General features: G+C 48.5%; 1 protein-coding gene across 1 annotated transcript in view; it reads left to right on the top strand.

The window, feature by feature from the left end:
• LOC145339378 (adhesion G protein-coupled receptor E3-like) overlaps positions 1–24,015 on the top strand; it is a 54,884-nt gene that overhangs the window by 6,708 nt on the left and 24,161 nt on the right. The window contains exons 3-7 of the mRNA XM_080183822.1: positions 906–1,037; positions 3,198–3,286; positions 11,932–12,030; positions 15,276–15,453; positions 19,588–19,707. Coding sequence (XP_080039948.1) covers positions 906–1,037; positions 3,198–3,286; positions 11,932–12,030; positions 15,276–15,453; positions 19,588–19,707 — 618 coding nt within the window. The remainder of the gene's footprint in view (positions 1–905; positions 1,038–3,197; positions 3,287–11,931; positions 12,031–15,275; positions 15,454–19,587; positions 19,708–24,015) is intronic.

Raw genomic sequence — 24,015 nt, 5'->3', positions numbered from 1 at the left:
GTTATCAGTTTTGGGATCTATCAAATGCAGCGGTTTGCCTCGGCGTAAGGTCCGAGCCCGGGATGTGTTGTGCCTTTGGGTGAAGACACACTCACACTGCTGGGCTGGTGACAAATTACATTCCCCGATGTGAAAGGCCTGTCTCAGTGCCTCTTCCCTTAGAAACCACCAAGGACAATCTTCCTGTGAGCGGCAGGGTGGGTTAGCACTGCTGCCTCACAGCGCCAGGGACCCGGGTTCGATTCCCGGCTCGAGTCATTGTCTGTGTGGAGTTTGCACATTTTCCCCATGTCTGCATGGGTGTCCTCCGGGTGCTCCGGTTTCCTCCTGCAGTCTGAAAGGTGTGCTGGTTAGGTGGATTGGCCATGGGAAATTGTCCCTTAGTATCCAAAGATGTGTAGGTTAGGTGGATTGGTTATGCTAATTGCCCCTTAGAGTCTTGGGGGGGGGGGGGGGGGGGGGTGCTAGCTAGGGTAAATGCGTGGACATATGGGGATAAGACCTGGGTGGGATTGTGGTTGGCCCAAACTCGATGGGCCGAATGGCCTCCTTTTTGCACTGCAGGCATTCTATGATCCAATGATTCTATCTGTCCCAGCTCTACAGTTTGCCAAGTCTGGCTAGGTTTAAACTTGGCTCTCACACTTACCCCCCCCGCTCCTGAAAGTAATGTCAACATTTCTGTCACAATCCTGGACATCATTGTTCACCTGGTCACACTGGCGTGAGGCATAAAAACCAGCAGCAACCCGTTGGGCCGAATGGCCTAATTTTTTTGTTGCGACTGCTGTCAAATGTAGATTACAAACAGCGAGTGGGGGTCCAGGCGTGCCGGAAGGCACATCCCCTGCAGTCCAGCTGTTTTTGCACAGTGGTTGATGTGAGTTTGTTTTACCCCATTGCAGATTTGGATGAGTGTGCGAATGCAGATGTGTGTGGTGCGAATGCGACCTGTTACAATTCCTATGGGAGCTACCACTGTATCTGTGCCGTGGGATTTCAGTCGGAGCCCGGACATGCACCACTTGGTTGCCAAGGTAATGTGAATACGGAGAGATCACTGGGGCTGGAGGTGGGGTGTGTGGGTAATGGGGTGTGTGGGTAATGGGGTGTGCGGGTGGTGGGGTGTGTGGGTAATGGGGTGTGTGGGTGGTGGGGTGTGTGGGTAATGGGGTGTGCGGGTGGTGGGGTGTGTGGGTAATGGGGTGTGCGGGTGGTGGGGTGTGTGGGTAATGGGGTGTGCGGGTGGTGGGGTGTGTGGGTGGTGGGGTGTGTGGGTGGTGGGGTGTGTGGGTGGTGGGGTGTGTGGGTGGTGGGGTGTGTGGGTGGTGGGGTGTGCGGGTAATGGGGTGTGTGGGTGGTGGGGTGTGCGGGTGGTGGGGTGTGCGGGTGGTGGGGTGTGCGGGTGGTGGGGTGTGCGGGTGGTGGGGTGTGCGGGTGGTGGGGTGTGCGGGTGGTGGGGTGTGCGGGTGGTGGGGTGTGCGGGTGGTGGGGTGTGCGGGTGGTGGGGTGTGCGGGTGGTGGGTGTGCGGGTGGTGGGGTGTGCGGGTGGTGGGGTGCGCGGGTGGTGGGGTGTGCGGGTGGTGGGGTGTGCGGGTGGTGGGGTGTGCGGGTGGTGGGGTGTGCGGGTGGTGGGGTGTGTGGGTGGTGGGGTGTGTGGGTGGTGGGGTGCAGTGGTGGTGGGGTGTGTGGGTGGTGGGGTGTGTGGGTGGTGGGGTGTGTGGGTGGTGGGGTGCGGCGGTGGTGGGGGTAGGTGGGGGGTTATGTTGCGCACCCAGGGTCTGATAACCTGTTTGAGGCCATGGTTATTCCCAGAGCCCTGCTGATAGCTAAATTCCGCACACATGAGGACGGTCTCAACAGGGATCTTGGGTTCATGTCGCACTATCTGTAACCCCCGTGACTTGCCTGGGTTTGCAAAACCTCACTTACTGTACTGTCTGGAGACAATACACATCTCTTTAACCTGTGATCAGTGCTCCTTCCACTCACATTGTCAACCACTTCAGGTCTTGAACAGCAGGTTAGGTGTAAGGATTTGCATTCTAATCAGTAATCTCTAAACTGTCTGTGCTTTATATGCTCTGTCTGAGGCCAGAGCTCTCCATTCACCTGACGAAGAGGGAAACCTTCGAAAGCTTGTGAGTCTATTATCAAATAAATCGGTTGGACTAAAACCTGGTGTTGTCAGACTTTGTACAGTAAGACACCAGGTTAAGGTCCAACAGGTTTATCTGACAGCACAAGCTTTCGAAGAAGGAGTGACGCTCCAAAAGCTCGTGCTACCAAATAAACCCATTGGACTTTAAACCTGGAGTTGTGAGACTTCTTACAGTGCCCCACCCCAGTCCAATGCCAGCATCGCCACATCACGTACAAGTAGTTCCCAGTCCAACCATAGAGGCCTGAGGTCTAGGAAACCGATTTTGATTTGATTTATTATCATCTCATGTATTGGTATACAGTGAAAAGTATTGTTTCTTGCGCCAGTGCAGACAAAGCATACCATTCATAGAGAAGGAAAGGAGAGAGTGCAGAATGTAGTGTTACAGTCACAGCTAGGGTGTAGAGAAAGATCAACTTAATGCGAGGTAGGTCCATTCAAAAGTCTGACAGCAGCAGGGAAGAAGCTGTTCTTGAGCCGGGGTTGGTACATGACCTCAGACTTCTGTAGAGAATGTCCGGAACAGCCCACGGCTATTAAGTGAATGGCATTCTCCAGGCATCATCCGCCCTGACTTTGGGCCAGGCGTGTAAGTAAAAATTCTGGCATATGTCCAAGGTGCATGGAGTTCCTTAATTATGCTGGCTGCTTTTCCAAGGCAGCGGGAAGTGTCGACAGAGTCAATGGAGGCTGACTTGCGTGATGGATTGGGCTACGTTCACTACCTTTTGTAGTTTCTTGTGGCCTTGGGCAGAGCAGGAGCCCATACCAAGCTGTAACACAACCAGAAAGAATGCTTTCGATGGCGCATCTGTAAAAATTGGTGAGAGCCGTAGCGGACATGCCAAATTTCCTTAGCCTCCTGAGAAGGTAGAGGCGCTGGTGGGGCTCTCTTTACTATAGCTGTTAAACTGAGATCCTGTCTGTCCCGGGTGGTCAGGCCAGCCTGAAGAATCTGTCGCAGGAAAATGGCAGAGTTTGCAGATGGGCAGCGAGGAAGACAAATATCTTGAACTATTTCTCATTTCCACAGTCTCACCTCTTAACTGTCCTGAGGCTGAAAGACGGAATAATTCCAACCCTGTGCCGTGCGATCTGAAACACTCCGGAACAACAGAAAGGGTATGTGACACATATTTGCCTTTCTTCCAATATTCAGCACCCCCCAGCGTGCCCTCAACCAGTTCCTACATGGAACACCCAACTTATAGTTCTTTAGGCCAGCTTAATACATACGAGTTACAAATTGAAAGGTAGAAATTAGAAGCTGGAGTAGGCCATTCAGCCCTTTGAGTCTGTTCCGCCATTCATTACGATCATCAAATTCAATATCCTGATCCCCTCCCTTCCCCCCCCCCATGTCCCTCAATCCCTTTAGCCCCAAGAGCTATATCTTCTTGAAATCACACAACGTTTTGCCTTCAACTACTTTCCGTGGGAGTGAATTCCACACATTCACCACCCTCGGGGTGAAGAAATCTCTCCTCACCTCAGTCCTATCCTCAATTTGTTTGAACTCACAACTTAAAACAGGGTTACAGGGAAATTATAATAGTTACGGAATATGATTACTGATTTAACTGGTGGAAGAAAATAAATTAAAAGGAAACCATTATGGGAAACTAAGCAGCTGCTTTCTCTCACATTGGACCCAGCGAATCAGTTCCTCTCTGTTATCCCACATCAGAATTCTCAAATTCATTATTTACTTCCAGTCAGCCGACACTTCATCAGTCCAAAGATGTGCGGGTTAGGTGGATTGGCCATGCTTAATTGTCCCTTAGTGTCCAAAGATGTGCGGGTTAGGTGGATTGGCCATGATAAATTGCCCCTTAGTGTCCAAAGATGTGTAGGTTAGGTGGATTGGCCATGATAAATTGCCCCTTAGTGTCCAAAGATGTGTAGGTTAGGTGGATTGGCCATGCTAAATTGTCCCTTAGTGTCCAAAGATGTTGTAGGTTGAGGAGAATTAGCATGTGAGGGGTTATGGAGAAAGGACAGGGCAAACAGCCTGGGTAGTATAGTTTGTCTGAGAAATGGTGCAGACCTGATGGGCCGAATGGCCTCTTCTGCACTGTAGGAATTCTACGATTCTAATGTCTAGGTCAAATACACTGGTTGTGCAGCCACGAGAAATATCCGTTTCCTGTGGTTGAACACTCTTCTCCTGGTGATCATCTGGGATCTCGCTCTCACTCTCACTCTGAGGTCTGAGATTGGGATCAATCTTCTATTCTGTTTCAAGATGGGGTGGGATCAGTCCATTAGATTGGAAGTCACACTGTCTGATAAAGCTCCTTTTAAGCACAATAATATCCAATTATATTCAGAGGCCTTTCACTTAAACCACGATTTGCATCCGTCCAGAAAGATAGCCTTTGATCTGATTTATTATTGTCACATGTATTGGGATACAGTGTATTGTTTCTTGTGCAGTACACAGACAAAGCATACTGTTCATAGAGAAAACGTAAAGAAAAGTTTATTTATTAGTCGCAAGTAGGCTTACATTCAAGCTGCAATGAAGTTACTGTGAAAATACAGGGGAGAAGGACAGGAGAAGGAAAAGAGAAGGAAAGGAGAGAGTGCAGAATGTAGTGTTACAGTCATAGCTAGGGTGTAGAGAAAGATCAACTTAATGTGAGGTAGGTCCATTCAAAAGTCTGACGGCAGCAGGGAAGAAACTGTTCTTGGGTTGGTCAGTACGTGACCTCAGGTTTTTGTATCTTTTTCCCAACGGAAGAAGATGGAAGAGAGAATGTCCGGGGTGCGTGGGGTCCTTGATTATGCTGGCTGCTTTTCCAAGGCAGCAGGAAGTGTAGACAGGGTCAATGGATGGGAGGCTGGTTTGTGTGATAAGAACATAAGAACATAAGAAATAGGAGCAGGAGTAGGCCATCTAGCCCTTCGAGCCTGCCCCGCCATTCAATAAGATCATGGCTGATCTGAAGTGGCTCAGTTCCACTTTCCCGCTTTCTCCCCATAACCCTTAATTCCCTTGTCTGTCAAAAGCCTATCTACCCGTGTCTTAAATATATTTAGCGAGGCAGCCTCCACCACTTCAACGGGCAGAGAATTCCAGAGATTCACCACCCTTTGAGTGAAGAAGTTCCTCCTCAACTCCATTCTAAACTGCCCGCACCCCCCCCCCTTATCTTGAGGCTGTGCCCTCTAGTCCTGCTGTCCTTTCTGAGCAGGAAGAATCTCTCTACCTCTACCCTATCCATCCCTTTCATTATCTTGTATGTCTCTATAAGATCCCCCCTCATCCTTCTAAACTCCAACAAGTACAGACCCAGTCTACTTAGTCTCTCTTCATAGTCTAATCCCCTCATCTCTGGAAGAAATATCCTCCTGATATCCACCCTGTTCAGCCCCATCAGGGCCTTATATGTTTCAATAAGATCAGTACTCTTTCTCCTATAATCCAATGGATATAGACCCAACCCTGTTCAACTTTTCTTTATAAGATAAACCCTTGCTATAAGGAATTAGTTGAGTGAATCTACTTTGAACTGTTTCCAATGCAATTATATGCTTTCTCAAATACGGAGACCTCCAAGTGGGGAATTTTCCCATCCTGCCTGCCATGGGAATCATAGAGGGACGGACCATGGAAAAGTCCATTGACCTCAGGTGGGATTTTCTAGTTTTGGCGTGAATGCAGCTGGAAATTCCCGTCCCAGATCTCAACAAATCCTCCAACTGAGGTCTAACCAAGGTCCTCTATAGCTGCAGTAAAATTTCTCTGCTTCTGTATTCCATCCTCTGGGTACCAATGTTCCATTTGCCTTCTTAATCACTTGCATTTGGCTGTGTACTAACTTTTTGTGATTGTGATTCATGTCCCAGGACAAGCAGATCCCTCTGTAACTTGGAGTTCTCCATTTAAGTAATATACTGCTTTTCTGTACTTCCTGCCAAAGTGGACAAATTCATATTGTGCCACATTATGCTTTATTGGCCAAATTTTTGCCCATTCACTTGACCCATCTATATTCCTTTACAGATTCTTTTAACAACCACAGTAACATTTAAGTAAAGTCACCATAGTCCCAGATGACCATTGACTCAAAGGGGAAAACTGACAGATGGTGATTTAACCTGAGAATCAATACACCTTAGGCAAGGGGCAAGTTTGAGAAGATGGGCCTGCATGAGTAGCTCAGCTTGTACAGGAATTGAACCCACACTATTGGCATTGCTCTTCAACACTGACTAGCTGTCCAGCCAACTGAGCTAAACTGACAACTAATTTTCCTTTTTATCTTGATGTCGTCAGCAAATTTAGCTACCATATATCCTTCACGTCAGTCACCGATGTATGCTGCAAATAGCTGAGGCCCCAGTACTGACCCTATAGCTCTCCAGTAGTTACAGCTTGAAAACCTGAAAAACATACATTTATCCCTACTTTCTGCTTCCCATTCGCTAACCAATCCTTTATCAATGTTAATTTGTTACTGCCAAGTGCTCTTATCTTTTATAGTAACCTTTGATATGGTACCTTATTAAATGCCTTTCCGAAATACAACATCTACAGGCTCCCCTTTATCCATTTAGTTTGTTACTTCCTCAGAAAAACCTAATAAATTAAAACAATTTTCGCTTTCACAGAACAAAGTCGACACTGCCTGATTTCATTATAATGCTCTCACCTCCTTAATAACAGATTATAGCAATATTAGGCTAACTGGCCTATAATTTCTGGTTTTCTATCTTCCTCTTGAATAAAAGTTATTACACCTGCTATTTCCCACTCCACTAACATCCTTCTGGAATCTAAGGAATTTGGGGCTTTTTTAATCAATGCCATTCTATCGCTGTAGCCACTTCTTTTTAGATCCTCCAATTCAGGCCACCTGTCCTGAGTACTTGTCAGTCTTTAGGTCTGATGGACTGGGCTATGTTTACAACCCTTTGCGGCCTTGGTCAGAACAGGAGCCCATACCAAGCTGTGATAGAACTGGAAAGAATGGCTCTGTAAAAGTTGGGGAGAGTTCATTTCATTTTTTGGCTTCCTCTAGTAATTTTCCAGTAAGTCCTAATGGTCAATTTTTGAGTAGAAGGTGTTTATATTTTGTTCGATCGCAGCGGTTGACCTGATCCCAGTTCAATGCCTGGTCTTCAGTAATAACCAGAACACTGGGCTGGTTAGATGGGCAGAACGATGCTAAATGGAATTTAACCCTGGAAAGTGTGAGGAATAGCATTTTAAGTACTATCAAGGCAAAGGTATACACAATGAATGGCAGGGTGCCAGGAAACACAGAGGGACATTGGGGTGCATGTTTTAAGGTTTTTAAAGTTAAAGTTTACTGATTAGTGTCACAAGTAGGCTCTGCAATGAAGTTACTGTGAAAATCCCCTGGTGGCCACACTCTGGCGCCTGTTCGGGTTACACTGAGGGAGAATTTAGTACGGCCAATGCACCCTAGCCAGCACGTCTTTCGGACTGTGGGAGGAAACCGGAGCACCCGGAGGACATGGGGAGGGCACGCAGGCTCCACACAGACAGTGACCCCAAGCCGGGACTGGGTCCCTGGCGCAGTGAGGCAGCAGTGCTAAGCACCGTGTCACCGTGCAGCCCCAAAGATGTCCAAAGATCCCTGTAGGCAGCAGGACGGGTAGATGAGGTGGTGAGGAAGGCCCATGGGATACCTACCTTTATTATCCAGGACATAGAACAGAAGAGTAGGGGTGGGGGGGTGGTCATGATGGGGCTGGTTAGGACACAGCTAGAGTATTGTGAGCATCACATTATAGGATGAATGTGACTGCGCTGGAGAGGGTGCGGAGGAGATTCTCTAGGATGTTGTCTGGTCTGGAGTGTTTCATTGAGGAGAGAGGCTGGTTAGACTGGGGTTGTTTTCCCTAGAGGAGAGAAGGCTGAGGGTAGACTTGATCGAGATGTAGAAACTTGTAAGGGACGTGGATAGGATAGAGAGGAAGAAAACTTTTCCCCTTCGTAAAGGGGTCAGTAACCAGGGGGCAGAGATTGAAGGTTGGGGCAGGGGATTGAAAGGGGATTTGAGGAAAAACCTTCTCACCCAGAGGGTGGGGGGAATCTGGAACTCACTGCCAAAGATGCCTGAAGGTAGATAAGGTGGTTAAGAAGGCATGTGGGATACTTGCCTTTATTAGCCAAGGTTTCAGTGGCCCTCTGGGCTTCCTAGCGTCCTGTTTGAGGCAGGAACCCTCACAACATTTAGCTGAGAACTTGTAACGCCGTAGCGTACAAGGCTATAGGGCAAGTGCTGGAAAATGGGATTAGAATAGACGGGTGCAGGTTGGCTAGTGCAGAGATGATGGGCTGAAGGGCCTCCTTTTGTGCTGTATAGCGGAATTTTATGGCTGGTGCGATTTTAAGGTTTAAAGTTTATTTAATAGTGTCACAAGTCGGCTTGCATTAACACAGCAATGAAGTTACTGTGAAAATCCTAGTTGCCATGCTCCGGTGCCTGCTCGGGTACACTGTGGGAGAATTTAGCACGGCCAATGCACCCTAACCAACACTTACGGACTGTTTCTGGGCCAACTGAAGTGAGCAGATATCCGAACGGCCTGCCATCTTTTCTGGCCCAGACCCCTGTCGTGAGGGAGCCATGAAATTCCTCACCCTTCCCCCCCTCTTCCCAGCCCTCGGCGTCCTCCAGATGGCCTGCGATTTTCTCCATTATCTTTTCCTTGATGGAAGTTGTTTTGCCTTGCATAATATTGACCATAATTCTATTGGTTTTAAAGGTAGCTATGGAGAATGATAGGTCTGGCCCCAAAGTTAAAATTCTAAATTGGGGCAAGGCCAATTTTGATGGTATCAGGCAGGAACTTTCAAAGGTTAATTGGGGGAGTCTGTGGGAAGGCAAAGGAACATCTGGTAAGTGGCACGCTTTCAAAAGCGTGTTAACCAGGGTTCAGGGTAAACACATTCCTCTTCGAGTGAAGGGCAAGGCTGGCAGGAGCTGGGAAGCCTGGATGACTGGGGATATTGAGGCCCTGGTCAAGAAGAAGAAAGAGGCACATGTCATGCATAGGCAGCCGGGATCAAATGAATCCTTTGAAGAGTATAGCGGGGTATAGGAGTAGAGTTAAGAGAGAAATCAAGAAGGATAAAAAGGGGTCACGAGATTGATATTTCTCTCATAAACCAAGACCTGTTTTTATGTAGAAATAGATTGGGCCCAAAGGGACAAAGCCACATCCTTCCCGTTTGTTCATCACGCTCTGCAATCACGAGTTCCACATTCTCTGAGTTTTAGAGTGTTTTCCCTCCTCGATCTCGTTCTTCCTCTGCTGAAGCCACTGTCTGAACCTTCCACCCTCGTCCGCAGCTAGGATTCTCCAAGAGAGTGAATAGGGCTTTGGCTGGATTGCCAAAAATTTCTCTCGCGACTAGATCCCGCTGAGGACCAGACCAGAGAAGCCCGCCCTTTGTGTCTCAAACGCGAGGTGGGAAGTGCACAGTAAGATCCCACAAAGGGAATGACAATGGCCAGAAGATCTACTTTGGCAGCTGTTGTTGAGGGATGTACATTGGCCATTACGGCAAGGAGAACTCCCCTTTCCTTCATAGAATCATGGAATCCCAACAGTGCAGAAAGAGGCCATTCAGCCCATCAAGGCTGCACTGTCAACAATCCCACTCAGGCCCTACCCCTGTAACCCCACATATAGAAACAGAAGCAGGAGTAGTTCATTCAGCCCATCGATAATTCCATCCAGGCCCTATTCCCTTAACACAACATATAGAAACAAAGAAACCAGAAGCAGGAATAGGCCATTCGACCCTTCGAGCCTGCTCCGCCATTCGCTTTGATCATGGCTGATCTCCATATTCAATATCCCAATCCCCGCTTTCCTCCTATCCCTTTATCCGTCTAGATCCAAGAGCTAGATCTAATATATTTACCCCACTAATCCCCCTGACACTAAGGGGCAATTTTAGCATGGCCAATTAACCTAACCCACATATCTTTGGAGTGTGGGAGGAAACTGGAGCACCCGGAGGAAATCCAAGCAGTGGTTAGCGCTGCTGCCTCGCAGTGCCAGGGACCTGAGTTCAATTCCTCATGTGACTGTAGAGTTTGCACGTTCTCCCCGTGTTGGCGTGGGTCGCTGGGCTGGGATACCAACTTGGCTTTAGGCCAGAACGGTTCAAATTTACTCAAACGTGAGAGAGGCTTTCTAAAGAGTTGGTAACTCCATAGGTGGGGCCAGACCTTCTTCCGCAGGGTGGCAGTGGGGGGTGTGGGGATGAAGAACCCCTCCCCGAGTCATCCTCTCTTGAGCGAAATAGAGATCACTGGGCCATTGTCCCCAAGTCCAACTCAATATTTATTCCTCAACACACTTACAACAGATTGTCCAATGATTGTAACATTACTGTTTGTAAAAACTCACTGGGTGGGATTTTTCACCACCCCACCCCCCCCCACCACCACTACCCAACCCCCACCCCTCCGCCATCACCCCCACCCCTGTTTTGCAGTGGCGGCAGTGACCCTCCCGTTGGCCAGCCCCATCATCTTCAGGTTTCACTGCCATCCACATGGTTTCCCATTGACCACACCCTCCAGCGCTGCGGCAACGCCAGCAGGGATGGTGGGGGTGAGCGTTGCCATCGGCAAGACTGGAAAATCCCGCCCATGGAAAGGGCTGGAAAATATCAGCCACCATATCAGATTGGATGTCGCTTTTCCTACATTGCAACCTGGGATGTCAAGTGTTTTGGAAGGTCCCAAGGCGCTAGACGAATGCAAACATTCGTGCTCAGCCACCTGCCCCATGCTAATGAGGTGCCCTCTCATTGACCCCACGGACTCCTGTGGGATAGCACCAGATATCATTGTCTGGCGCATCCCTGTGCTGTCACCCAAGGAATTTAACGTCCTTCACCCCCAGACAATTTAACAAATTGATTCTCTCGATTTCCATTCTTGGGAACTGTTCACACATTGACGAATGGTAGGAGTAAATTCTGGCCTTGGTCACTGTCTGTGTGGAGTCTGCACATTCTCCCCATGTCTGCATGGGTTTCCTCCGGGTGCCCCGATTTCCTCCCATTGTACAAAGATGTGTAAGTTGGGTTGACTGGCCATGCTAAATTGTCCCTTAGTGTCCAAAGATGTGCAGGTTAGGTGGATTGGCCATGCTAAATTGCCCCTTAGTGTCCGAAGGTGTGCAGGTTAGGTGGATTGGCCATGCTAAATTGCCCTTAGTGTCCAAAGACGTGCAGGTTAGGTGGATTGGCCATGCTAAATTGCCCCTTAGTGTCCGAAGGTGTGCAGGTTAGGTGGATTGGCCATGCTAAATTGCCCTTAGTGTCCAAAGACGTGCAGGTTTGGTGGATTGGCCATGCTAAATTGCCCCTTAGTGTCCGAAGGTGTGCAGGTTAGGTGGATTGGCCATGCTAAATTGCCCTTAGTGTCCAAAGACGTGCAGGTTTGGTGGATTGGCCATGCTAAATTGCCCCTTAGTGTCCGAAGGTGTGCAGGTTAGGTGGATTGGCCATGCTAAATTGCCCCTTAGTGTCCATAGATGTGAAGGTTTGGTGGATTGGCCATGCCAAATTGCCCCTTAGTGTCTAAGGATTGCAGGTTAGGTGGATTAGGGGTAAAGGGAATTGAGCAATCAGTGGTGAGATGTTGAGTTGGTGCTGACTCGATGTCGTGGTTCTGTGATTCTGTGTGTCTATGATTTAGCAGGCTTTCTAGGTTACGTTTGAGAAGGGTTGCCGCTCTAACAGTATTTCCTCTTCCACTTCCCAGTCAAAGCGGTCAGATAAGGTGTCCTGCTCCATGACGGAACAAGCTCACAGATTACTTGACAAAGTCTGTCAGAATTTCAGCGAAGCGGAGGATTCCCAGGTAAGGAATTACAGGCCTGGCATTTTCTATTCGGCAAAAGTGATACTATTCTGGTGCAGAATGTTACACCGTGGAACGCCAGTACATGTATGGCGATACTGGAAACAGGCCTCTCTCACAGGCTTACATTTATTAACGGAGTACATTTAATTATTTAGGGGTGACGATGGCCTGGTGGTATTATCGCTAGACCATTAACCCAAGAGCTCAGCTAATGTTCTGGGGACCCAGGTTCGAATCCCGCCACAGCAGATGTTGGAATTTGAATTCAATAAAAACTATCTGGAATTAAGAATCTAATGATGACCATGCGACCATTGTCAATTGTCGGAAAAACCCATCTGGTTCACTAATGTCGTTTAGGGAAGGAAATCTGCCATCCTTACCGGTCTGGCCTATACGTGACTCCAGAGTCACAGCAATGTGGTTGACTCTTAACTATCTTCTGAAATGGGCAATAAATGCTGGCCCAGCCAGTGACGCCCTCACTCCATGGACAAGTACAAAAATAAATTCCTTCGTAACACTTGGGTGGGGCGATGGCCTAATGGTATTGTCACTAGACTGTTAAATCCAGAAACTCAACTCATGTTCCAGGGACCTGGGTTCGAATCCCGCCACGGCAGATGGTGGAATTTGAATTCAATAAAAAATATCAGGAATTAAGAATCTACTGATGACCATGAAACCATCGTCGATTGTTGAGAAAATCCATCTGGTTCACTAGAACCATAGAACACTACAGCTCAGAAAGAGGCCTTTTGGCCCTTCTTGGCTATGCCGAACTATTTTTCTGCCTAGTCCCTGACCTGCCTGACCTGCACCTGGGCCATATCCCTCCACACCCCTCTCATCCATGGGCGGCACGGTAGCACAGTGGTTAGCACTGCTGCTTCACAGCTCCAGAGACCTGGGTTCGATTCCTGGCTCAGGCTACTGTCTGTGTCGAGCTTGCATGTTCTCCTTGTGTCTGCGTGGGTTTCCTCCGCGTGCTCCGGTTTCCTCCCACAGTCCAAAGATGTGCGGGTTAGGTTGATTGGCCATGCTAAAATTGCCCCTTAGTGTCCTGGGATGCTTAGGTTAGAGGGATGAGCGGGTAAAATGTGTAGGGATATGGGGATAGGGCCGGGGTGGGATTGTGGTCGGTGCAGACTCGATGGGCTGAAGGGCCTCTTTCTGCACTGTGGAGTTCTATGATTCTATGTACCTGTCCAAGTTCTACTTAAATGTTAAAATAGAACTTTAGGGAAGGAAATCTGCCGTCCTTACCCAGTCTGGCCTACATGTGACTCCAGAGCCACAGCAATGTGGTTAACTCTCAACTGCCCCTTTGAACATGGGCAACTAGGGATGGGCAATAAATGCTGGCCCAGCCAACGATGCCCATGTCCCCATGAATGAATAAAAAAGAGGAACATTCAACTCAACCATCAGGGTGTCAGTAAGTTTCTCTTTATATGTGCTCACGTGACACAACAATTAAAGACCTCCATCTTCTATTAATTAAATACAATTGATAAGCAACTGCACTGGAGGGGGTGCAGAGGAGATTCACCAGGATGCTGCCTGGGATGAAACATTTCAGTTATAAGAAGAGGTTGGGTAGGCTTGGGTTGTTTTCGTTGGAACAAGGAAGACTGAGGAGTGACCTGATTGAGGTACACAAGATGATTTGACAGAGGTGTATAAGATTTTGATGGGTGTAGATAGAGTGAATGCAAGCAGGCTTTTTCCACTGAGGATAGGGGAGAAAAAAAACCAGAGGGCATGGGTTAAGGGTGAAAGGAGAAAAGTTTAAAGGGAATATTCGGGGGGATTCTCCACGCAGAGAGTGGTGAGAGTGTGGAATGAGCTGCCGGATAAATGCAGGGTCACTTTTAACATTTAAGAAAAACTTGGATGGGTTCATGGATGAGAGGGGTGTGGAGGGATATGGTCCAAGTGCAGGGTCAGTGGGACTAGGCAAGAAATGTTCAGCACAGACAAGAAGGGCCAAAAGGCCTGTTTCTGAGCTGTAATTTTCTATGGTTCTATGCCTCACAGCACCAGGGACCCAGCTTCAACTGTGGCCACAGAAGCTGTAACTGAATCGGTTGGTACATGTCTTCAGATCTTTTTTCCCAATGGAAGAAGGTGAAAGAGAGAATGTCTGGGGTGCATGGGGACCTTAACTATAAGAACATAAGAACATAAGAAATAGGAGCAGGAGTAGGCCATCTAGCCCTTCGAGCCTGCCCCGCCATTCAATAAGATCATGGCTGATCTGTCGTGGCTCAGTTCCACATTCCCGCCCTCTCCCCATAACCCTTAATCCCCTCGCTTATCAAAAACCCATCAACCCGCGTCTTAAAAATATTTAGCGAGGCAGTTGTTAGGCCATTTCAGGGGGCAGTTAAATGTCAGCACATTACTGTGGATCCGAAATCACATGAAGGCCAGACAGGGCAATCACAGCAGACCTCCTTCCCCCAAAGGACACGAGTGAACCAGATGGGCCCTTACAACAATCATTGATAGGTATCATAGTCACCATTAATAAGAACAGTAAGCATTACTGAGACAAGATATAAGTTCCAAATTTATGAACAGAATTTAAATTCCACCAACTCACATGGTGGGATATGAACCCTAGGTCATTAGCCCTCGTCCAATGATATTACTACTATGCCACCATTTCCTGTCTCATGACACCAACATCTCACATTGAATAACAATCGTGTCACAGCACAAGGGGGGGGGGAGAAAAAATCAACATTGACTACTTAATATGTTGGCAGGAAGTGTAGATGGAGTCATTGGATGGGAGGCTGGTTTGCGTGATGGAATTGGGCTACGTTCATCAGCCTTTGTAATTTCTTGCTGTCTTGGACAGAGCAGGAGCCATACCAAGCTGTGATACAACCAGATAGGGTGCTTTCTATGGTGTATCTGTAGAACTCTCTTCCTCAACAGGTAGTGGGAGCAGGACCTTTGCAGGCACAGCGGGCAAGGGGGTACAACGCTATCAGGGGGAGGTGGGAATGTGGGGGTTGCAGTTTCAATCAGGTCAGCAACAATCTTACTGAAGGGGAGAGCGGCTTACTTCTGCTCCGTGTCCATTTGTTCATGCAGGGGATACAAAAAAAAAGGGGAAAGGGGAGAAGAGAGTACAGGAGAAAAGAAACAAGAGAAGGGAAAAAGTAAGTAAAAGTAAGGGAAGGAAAACAAATCCATTAACTCACAAAGCTGTTGTCTTTCTGTCTTAGGCCGTCATAGATTTTGTAAACAGCTTTCTCAACGAGAGTTCACTGTGGGCCAACATGGAGGTGACGGAGCGGTTAAATGCAGTAACGGCGCTCTTGGATCTCATGGAGAACCTAGCAATGGCAATTGCTTTGACCTTGCCTCGCCCAAAGACAAAGACAGTATCCGGAGCTTCCTTCGGTAAAACAAAAATCTGGCTAAAAATTGCTACCCGCCTGGTCTCACTCAGCAGTTGTCGAGTTAACATGTGGAGGGAGTCTGTAAAATCAGCTTTCAGTCTAGAGAAAGGTCGCGCAGGATTTCATTGCCTACCTTCTGGGCATGCATTTCTCCAGAGTCATTTGGCATGTTAATTCAGCAAATCGTAGAATCCCTACAGGACAGGAGGAGGCCATTCAGCCCATCGAGCCTGTACCGACAACAATCCCACCCAGGCCGTATCCCCGTAAACCCATCTATTTACCCTGCCAGTCCCCCTGACACTGTGAAACAATTTATCATGGCCAATCCGTCTAACCTGCACATCTTTGGACACTAAGGGGCAATTTAGCCTGGCCAATCCACCTAACCTACACATCTTTGCACACTAAGAGACAATTTAACATGGCCAATCCACCTAACCTGCACATCTTTGGACACTAAGAGACAATTTAACATGGCCAATCCACCTAACCTACACATCTTTGCACACTAAGAGACAATTTAGCATGGCCAATCCACCTAACCTGCACATCTTTGGACACTAAGAGACAATTTAACATGGCCAATCCACCTAACCTACACATCTTTGGACACTAAGGGACAATTTAGCATGGCCAATCCTCTTAATCTGCACATATTTGAACTGTGGGAGGAAACCGGAGCACCTGGAGGAAACCCACGCAGAGAACTTGCAGACTCTACACAGACAGTGACCCAAGCCAAGAATTGAACCCAGGTCCCTGGCGCAGTGAGGCAGCAGCACTAACCACTGCGCCACAATTAAATGACATGCCCTTTAGACAACACTTGCTCTAGTTGTTTCTGAAGAGCAAATGCAAATTTGGGAGTGGTGCTGAATCATTGAACTGCAGGAAGTCTGGTCGATCACACTGGTTGATTGGCACTGGGTTTCTTCATCTCTGCAGTCACAGGGCTAAGCAGATCTAAATCAGGCAGAGTTCCTGTTTCTGACCTCTAGAAGATCAGTCGCTGGAGAATGGTCAAGCTTAAACATTGATCGAGAACCCTCCATACCCTCTAACACAACCGCAAGCCACATGTAGGGCAGGATTTTCCAACCACGCTCGCACCCAAAGCTGGGAATCCTCGACGGAATGTCAATGGATTTTTGCATGGCTCCACTCCCCACCCGCTATGATGGCAGGCGGTATGGGTATATTCCACCCTCAGTGTTCTCACTCATACATGTGACAGCACTCCGGCGACCTCAGTGCGGCCAATGACCCCGCTGCAGTCCTGAAGGAGCTCCGCACTGTTGGAGAGGTCTTCTCCCAAAGCCCTTTGAACTGAAGTTCCCCACCGTTCCCCACCATCCCCCACCACCCCCCCCCCCCACCTCCACCGCCCTGCCCTCTCAAACGGAAAGAACATCTCAAAGTTCGATATTGAAGAAGAGTTCTCCATCTGTAGCCAACGGATCATCCAATCAATTTATTTTCATTGCCGTTTTTTTGGCTGGGAGCTCGCTGCCTGCCGCAGGCTGTCCCATTCCCCTCTCGCCATCCTGACTTGGAAAGAAGTAGGCCGTCCCTTCGCTGTCGCTGAGTCGAAATCCTGGAAATCCCTGCCTAACTGCACAGCGGGTGTACCTACACGAGGTGGAGATGCCGACGTCGGACTGGGGTAAACACAGTAAGAAGTCTCGCAACACCAGGTTAAAGTCCAACAAGTTTATTTGGCAGTAAACCCACAAGCTTTCGAGGTTTGCCCCTTCATCAGGTGAGTGGACAGTTCTGGTCTCAGACAGAGCTTCTAAAAGGCACACACCATGAGGTTTGAGAGATGTGTGGAGACACATCTCTTTAACCTGTGTTTAATGCTATCTCCACTCACATTGTCTGCACCTTTAAGAATTGATTAGCTGTAAAGACTCACATTCTAATCAGTATTCTGTAAACTGTGCATGCCTTTATATGCTCTGCTTGAGACCAAATCCCGAAAGCTAGTGGGTTTACTAACAAATAAACTTGTTGGACTTTAACCTGGTGTTGTGAGACTTCTTACTGGGTGTACCTACACCCCAGGGACTGCAGCAGCGATTCAAGATGGCAGCTCACCACCACCTTCTCAAGGGGCAATTAGGGATGGGCAATAAATGTTGGCCCAGCCAGTGACCCACCTCCCATGAAAGATTTTTTTAAAATGCATGTCATTGGCTATAAATTGCTTAAGACCAACCCAAGGGTGCAGAGGACATGAAGGATCATAGAATCCCTACAGTGCAGAAGGAGGCCATTTGGCCCATCAAGCGTACACCGACAACAATCTCACCCAGACCCTATCACCATAACCCCACATATTTACCCTGCTAATCTCCCTGACACCAAGGAACATCTTAACGTGGCCAATCCACCTGAACTGTACCTCTTTGGGTGAAAGTAATAAGATTGTAAGATATAGGAGCAGAATTAGGCCATTCAGCCCATCAAATTTGCTCTGCCATTCAATCGTGGCTAATAAGTTTCTCAACGCCATTCTCCCGTCTCATCCCCTTAATCTTTGGTCTCCTTACCAGTCAAGAACCTCTGTCTTCAATACACGCAATGACCCGGCCTCCTCTGTGGCAATGAATTCCACTCATTCACCACCCTCTGGTTGAAGAAATTCCTCCTCATCTCGGTTCTAAAGGGCCATCCCTTCACTCTGAGGCTGAGTCCTCGGATCCGAGTCTCTCCGACTAATGGAAACACCTTCCCCATGTCCACTCTGTCTGGGCTTTTCGCTATTCTGTAAGTTTCAATGAGATTTCCCCCTCATCCTTCTAAACTTCTATGAGTAAAGACCCAGAGTCCTCAAACGCTCCTCATACCTCAAGCTTTTCATTCTGTAATGATGTATCAGCAAGTGTTTTGTGCCCAGATTTCTAGACTGTGGCCTGAATTTAGTATCTTCTAATGCAAAGATGATGGTTCAATGGGCAATAGTTCAGTGATAGTACCTTCATCTTTGTATTAGAAGATATAAATTCAATGATAAGCCATTGAACCATGCGACTATCACAGCTGAAGGCTGTAATTGGTTCCAATCCCTCATTGGTTAAGTTTAAAGTTTATTTATTAGTGTCACAAGTAAGGCTTACCTTAACACTGCAATGAAGTTACTGTGAAATTCCCCTAGTCGGCCACACTCCGGCGCCTGTTCGGGTACACTGAGGGAGAATTTAGCACCCTAACCAGCACACCTTTCGGAGGAAACCGGAGCACCCGGAGGAAACCCACGCAGGCACGGGGAGAACGTGCAGACTCCGCACAGACAGTGACCCGAGCCGAGAATCGAACCCTGGTGCTGTGAAGCAGCAGTGAGAGGGCCCATATTCTCACCTCGGATGGGAAAAGCCAAGTGTAGCCCACCAGCTGCCATATTTTCTTTGGCCCAAAGAAAATTCTCAAGGTGGGGTGGGGGGGGGGTCCCACGGTGTCATGTCGGTGGGGCAGGTTCTGCGCAAGGCTGTCCCGTCAACTGTGTCAGCCCGGGAAAGATTGGAGCGTCATTTATTTTTTTACCTACACCCCCATCCCACCCTCTACCACCCAGCAAAGCCCTTGGAAGTGCTCAGGGTGCTACCCAGGGAGAGGAACCCTCTCCCCATACCACCCTGTCCTGCTCCCAGGGGTGGGGGAGGTGGGAGGCGTCTGTACTTACCCACGCACACCTCCCAACAGGTTCCCTTTGCCATTCTGCCCATTTGTAAATACCTGTCGGGATCCATGGCCACGGCACATCCCACTGTCAGGAGGGAGGCGGGGGGGAGGGAGGGGGAGGCTTTTGTACGCCTAGAGTGGTGGGATTTCCAGCAGTGAGGCCTATTAGTTGTACATAACCAAAATTTTTACATGGGACCACTTGTCTCTGCGCTGCAGGAACCATGTGACACCACATGGGAGGGCCACGGGGACAATCGAGAGGGGAAATCCCACCCACGGAAAACCCATTTTGGGACACCCCTCCACCCCTGCCCAACTAAAGCAGGGGCAGACTATTAGCCCCCACCCCCATCAATAGGGACAGGCAAACTTGTGAGAGAGCGAGAGAGGGGTAGGACAACTTGTTTTGACACTGCATACTTCACAGGGTCTTATTTTTCTCTCTTAGCTCTCAAGGTCCAGGTGTTCGGTGGGCAAAATAAAACGGAGGACGAGGTGGTGGGACTGCAGGTCTGGAATAACACAATGGAGATTAACTGGAAAACAATCGCTGGGCAAAATGACTCTGGTAAACCTGTTCTCCCTTTTCCAACATGCTTTGTATTTTCCAGCCCCAAATGCTTCACCGTTTTATAAAGTCTGCTATTATTCACTTTGGTGCGCTAAGGAGGCCTCACAATCCTCTCCACCTCTCCCGCCTCCTCCAAGATGCTCCTAAACACCTGCCCCTTTGACCCATCTTCCAGTCAGCTTTTCAGGGCAGGGGATTTCCAGTCCCGCCCACCGCAGGGATCATGGGGATCACAGCAGTGCAGAAAGAGGCCATTCGGCCCATCGGGTCTGCACCAGCTCTCTCTGGCAGAGTGCCTTATCTAGGCCCTTTCCACCACCCTATCCCAGTAACCACCCCCTCCTCGGAGAGTCCAGGCCTCTGGATTAGTAGTTTCATGGCAAAATCATTACACGACTACAATCCACCCATAGTTAGACATTTTGATGATTGTGTGGAAGACACAAGGAAGTTTAGGAAGAGAAAAAGTTAATGTTACTTTATTAGTGTCACAAGTAGGCTTACATTAACACTGCAATGAAGTTACTGTGAAAATCCCCTAGTCGCTACACTCCGGCACCTGGAGGATTTAGCACGGCCAAACGCACCTAACCAAACTCGTCTTTTGAACTGGGGGAGAAAACCCACGCAGACACGGGGAGAACATGCAGACTCCGCACAGACAGTGACCTGAGGCCGGGAATCGAAACCTGGTCCCTGGCACTGTGAGGCAGCAGTGCTAAGAACATAAGAACATAAGAAATAGGAGCAGGAGTAGGCCATCTAGCCCTTCGAGCCTGCCCTGTCATTCAATAAGATCATGGCTGATCTGAAGTGGATCAGTTCCACTTTCCCGCTTTCTCCCCATAACCCTTAATTCCCTTGTCTGTCAAAAACCTATCTACCCGTGACTTAAATATATTTAGCGAGGTAGCCTCCACCACTTCAACGGGCAGAGAATTCCAGAGATTCGCCACCCTTTGAGTGAAGAAGTTCCTCCTCAACTCCGATCACCCACTGTGCCACCGTGCTTCCAGACCAAAACCACCTCAGACTAGCAGTCAGCAAAAAAGATTTTGCCACAGGTCAGCAAAGAAAGGCAAGTCAAGAACCAGAGTTTATTTTTAGAGGGATAGAGATGAAAATTAGGGAAGTTGTGCGAAACAGGATAGAGCCTTGGTTAGATCACACTGTGTGAGGTTCCGCTCCCTCTATTGTAGAGAAAGTTCAGAGGACGCAGAGAAATCTTAGAGGGATGAAAACTGAAGAAGTTGTGCGAACCTAGTAGCAAATCTTCCAGTGTGAGGCGCAGCTCGACTTGTTATCACCTAGAGAGGCGGGAATGCAGAGATGTTATGTCAGGGCGCGACATGAACGAGCGAGCGCTTGGAAAACGCTGGGTCATTTTTAGCTTGAGGGAGGCGGGTTGAGTAAGAGAATGTGAAAGGTTAATCAAGAGAGGGAAGTGCCTGCGAGAGGCCACCGACAGAACATAAGTCACCAATGAAAATCTTGGTGGGAAAATTCTGAAGAAATTCTTTTACCCCAGACTGTGGCGAAAATGTGGAAGTCGCCACCACAGGAATTGGTTGAAGTGATTGGCACAGATTGATTTCAGAGGAAGCTAGATAGTTGGGGGGGTGGGGGGGGAGAGGTTAAGATGTTAGATTTTGATGAGATAAGGTTCAATCAAAGTGTATACACAACCATGAAGACAATTGACTCTGCACCATGTACCCTAAGACCATGAGATGTAGGAACAGAATTAGGCCACTCAGCCCATCTGCTCCGCCATTTGATCATGGCTGATATTTTTCTCATTCCCATTCTCCTGTCTTTTCCCCGTAACCCCCGAACCCCTTATTAATCAAGAACCTACCTATCTCTGTCTTAAAGACACTCAGTGACCTGGCCTCCACAGCCTTCTGTGGCAAAGAGTTCCACAGATTCACCACTCTCTGGCTGAAGAAATTCCTCCTCATCTCCGTTTTAAAGGATCGTCCCTTTAGCCTGAGGTTGTGTATCCTAAATCTTCCTATGATACAGGCGGGTGCACGGTGGCACAGTGGTTAACACTGCTGCCTCACAGCACCAGGGACACGGGTTCAAGTCCAGCCGCGGGTCACTGTCTGTCTGGAGTCTGCACGTTCTCCCTGTGTCTGCGTGGGTTTCCTCCGGGTTCTCCCATTTCCTCCTACAGTCCAAAGATGTGTGGGTTAAAGATGGCTTACTAGTGACAAGTAAGGCTTACATTAACACTGCAATGAAGTTACTATGAAATTTTCCTGGTCGCCGTAGCCCAACACCTGTTTGGGTCAACGCACCCTAACCAGCATGTCTTTCAGAATGTGGGAGGAAACTCACACAGACACGGGGAGAACATGCAAAGTCCACACAGACAGTGAACCAAGCCAGAATCAAACCCTGGCCCCTGGTGCTGTGAAGCAGTGGTGCTGGCCACTGTGCCACCGTGCTAAATTGTTCCTAGTGTCAGGGGAATTAGCCGGGTAAATATGAGGGGTTACGGGAATTGGGCCTGGGTCATATCATGGTCGATGCAGACCTGATGGGCTGAATGGCCTCCTTCTGCACAGTAAGGTTTCTATAATTCTATTTCTATGATACCACCAGCACAGCAACACTACAGAACATGGACGAGGGTTGGGAGTGTACGGACACGCAAAGGTGCGGTGGCGGGGGGGGGGTGCGGGGGTGACTCTACTTGCCCCATCTTTTGTTTAGTGGCTCCTGACGTCTCCAGTAGCTGGTCATCACTCGATGTGCCCCTCGGTGGGACAATTCTGCGACGTTTTGGGTGGGAGGCCTTATCTGTAAAGAGTTCAACTTGACCCTTCCAAACTGAGTGACACAAGTCCCTTCGACCCTCAGTCGTGGCAGGCTGGAGATTGCATTGAGCCAGCAGCCAACTCCCATTCGTAACAGCCTCCTCATTGTCAGGGAGTAGTAAGTTAATCCAGGCACGCAGTCGCACGCTGTTAGTTTATCGTACTAAATGAAACAGAAAAGGCTGGAAAATCTCTGGCAGCATCTGTAAGGAGAGAAACCGGAATTAACCTTCCTTTCAAGTCTGCTTTTGGATTGGTTTGATTTGATTTATTATTGTCACGTGTACTGGGATACGGTGAAAAGGTCTTGTGGGTGACACAGCTGCCTCACAACACCAGGGACCCGGCTTCGATTCTGGGCTCTGTCTGTGCAGAGACTGCGCATTCTCCCTGTGCCTGCGTGGGTTTCCTCCGGGTGCTCCGGTTTCCTCACCCATTCTGAAAGATCATAGAATCATAGAAACCCTGCCGTACAGAAAGAGGCCATTCGGCCCATCGAGTCTGCACCAACCACAATCCCACCCAGGCCCCCCCCACAATGTCCCTACATATTTTACCCACTAATCCCTCTAACCTACACATCTCAGGACAATTTTAGCACGGCCAATCAACCTAATCTCATATCTTTGGATTGTGGGAGGAAACCAGAGCACCCGGAGGAAACCCACACAGATATGGGGAGGACGTGCAGACTCCACACAAACAGTGACCCGAGCCGGGAATCGAACCCAGGCCCCTGGTGCTGTGAGGCAGCAGTGCTAACCCAGTGTGATACTGTGATGTGCTGGTTAGGTGGATTGACCATGCTAAATGCTCCCTCAGCGTACCTGAACAGGCCAGAGTGTGGCGACTAGGGGATTTTCACAGTAACTTCATTGCAGTGTTAATGTAAGCCTACTTCTGACACAAATAAATCAATTAAAATATTAATAAAGAAAATAAAAAAAGTTCCAGCACATTCCTCCCTATCTTCAACTCTGATGAAGAGTCTGCGTTTCCTTTCCTTCTCTCCTATATACTCTATGAATGGTATGTTTTGTCTGTATAGCGCACAAGTAACAATATCATAGAATTCCTACAGTGCAGAAGAGGCCATTCAGCCCATTGAGTCTGCACTAACTCTTACTCAGGTCCTAATCCCATCACCCCACACACCTACCCCTACATATCTTGGGGCACAAAGGGACAATTTAGCATGACCAATCAATCTAATCTGCACATCTTTGGAGTGTGGGAGGAAACCGGAGCACCCGGAGGAGACCCACGCAGACACGGGGAGAATGTGCAAACTCCTCACAGACAGTGACCCAAGCTGGGAATCGAACCCAGGCCCCTGGCGCAATGAGGCAGCAGTGCTAACCCACTGTGCCACACCCCTAGCCCATATAAAAGGAGGTGGGATAGTTGGGAGAGATTGCGGCGCAGATATAGCATAACTTAAGGACAAGTCACAGACGGCCCAGTGGGGGAGGGAAATGGG

This window comes from Carcharhinus amblyrhynchos, unplaced genomic scaffold (assembly GCF_965287045.1).
Source record: "Carcharhinus amblyrhynchos unplaced genomic scaffold, sCarAmb.v2.hapA scaffold_434, whole genome shotgun sequence".
Lineage (NCBI taxonomy): Eukaryota > Metazoa > Chordata > Chondrichthyes > Carcharhiniformes > Carcharhinidae > Carcharhinus > Carcharhinus amblyrhynchos.
This window is presented reverse-complemented; position numbering and strand designations above follow the sequence as displayed.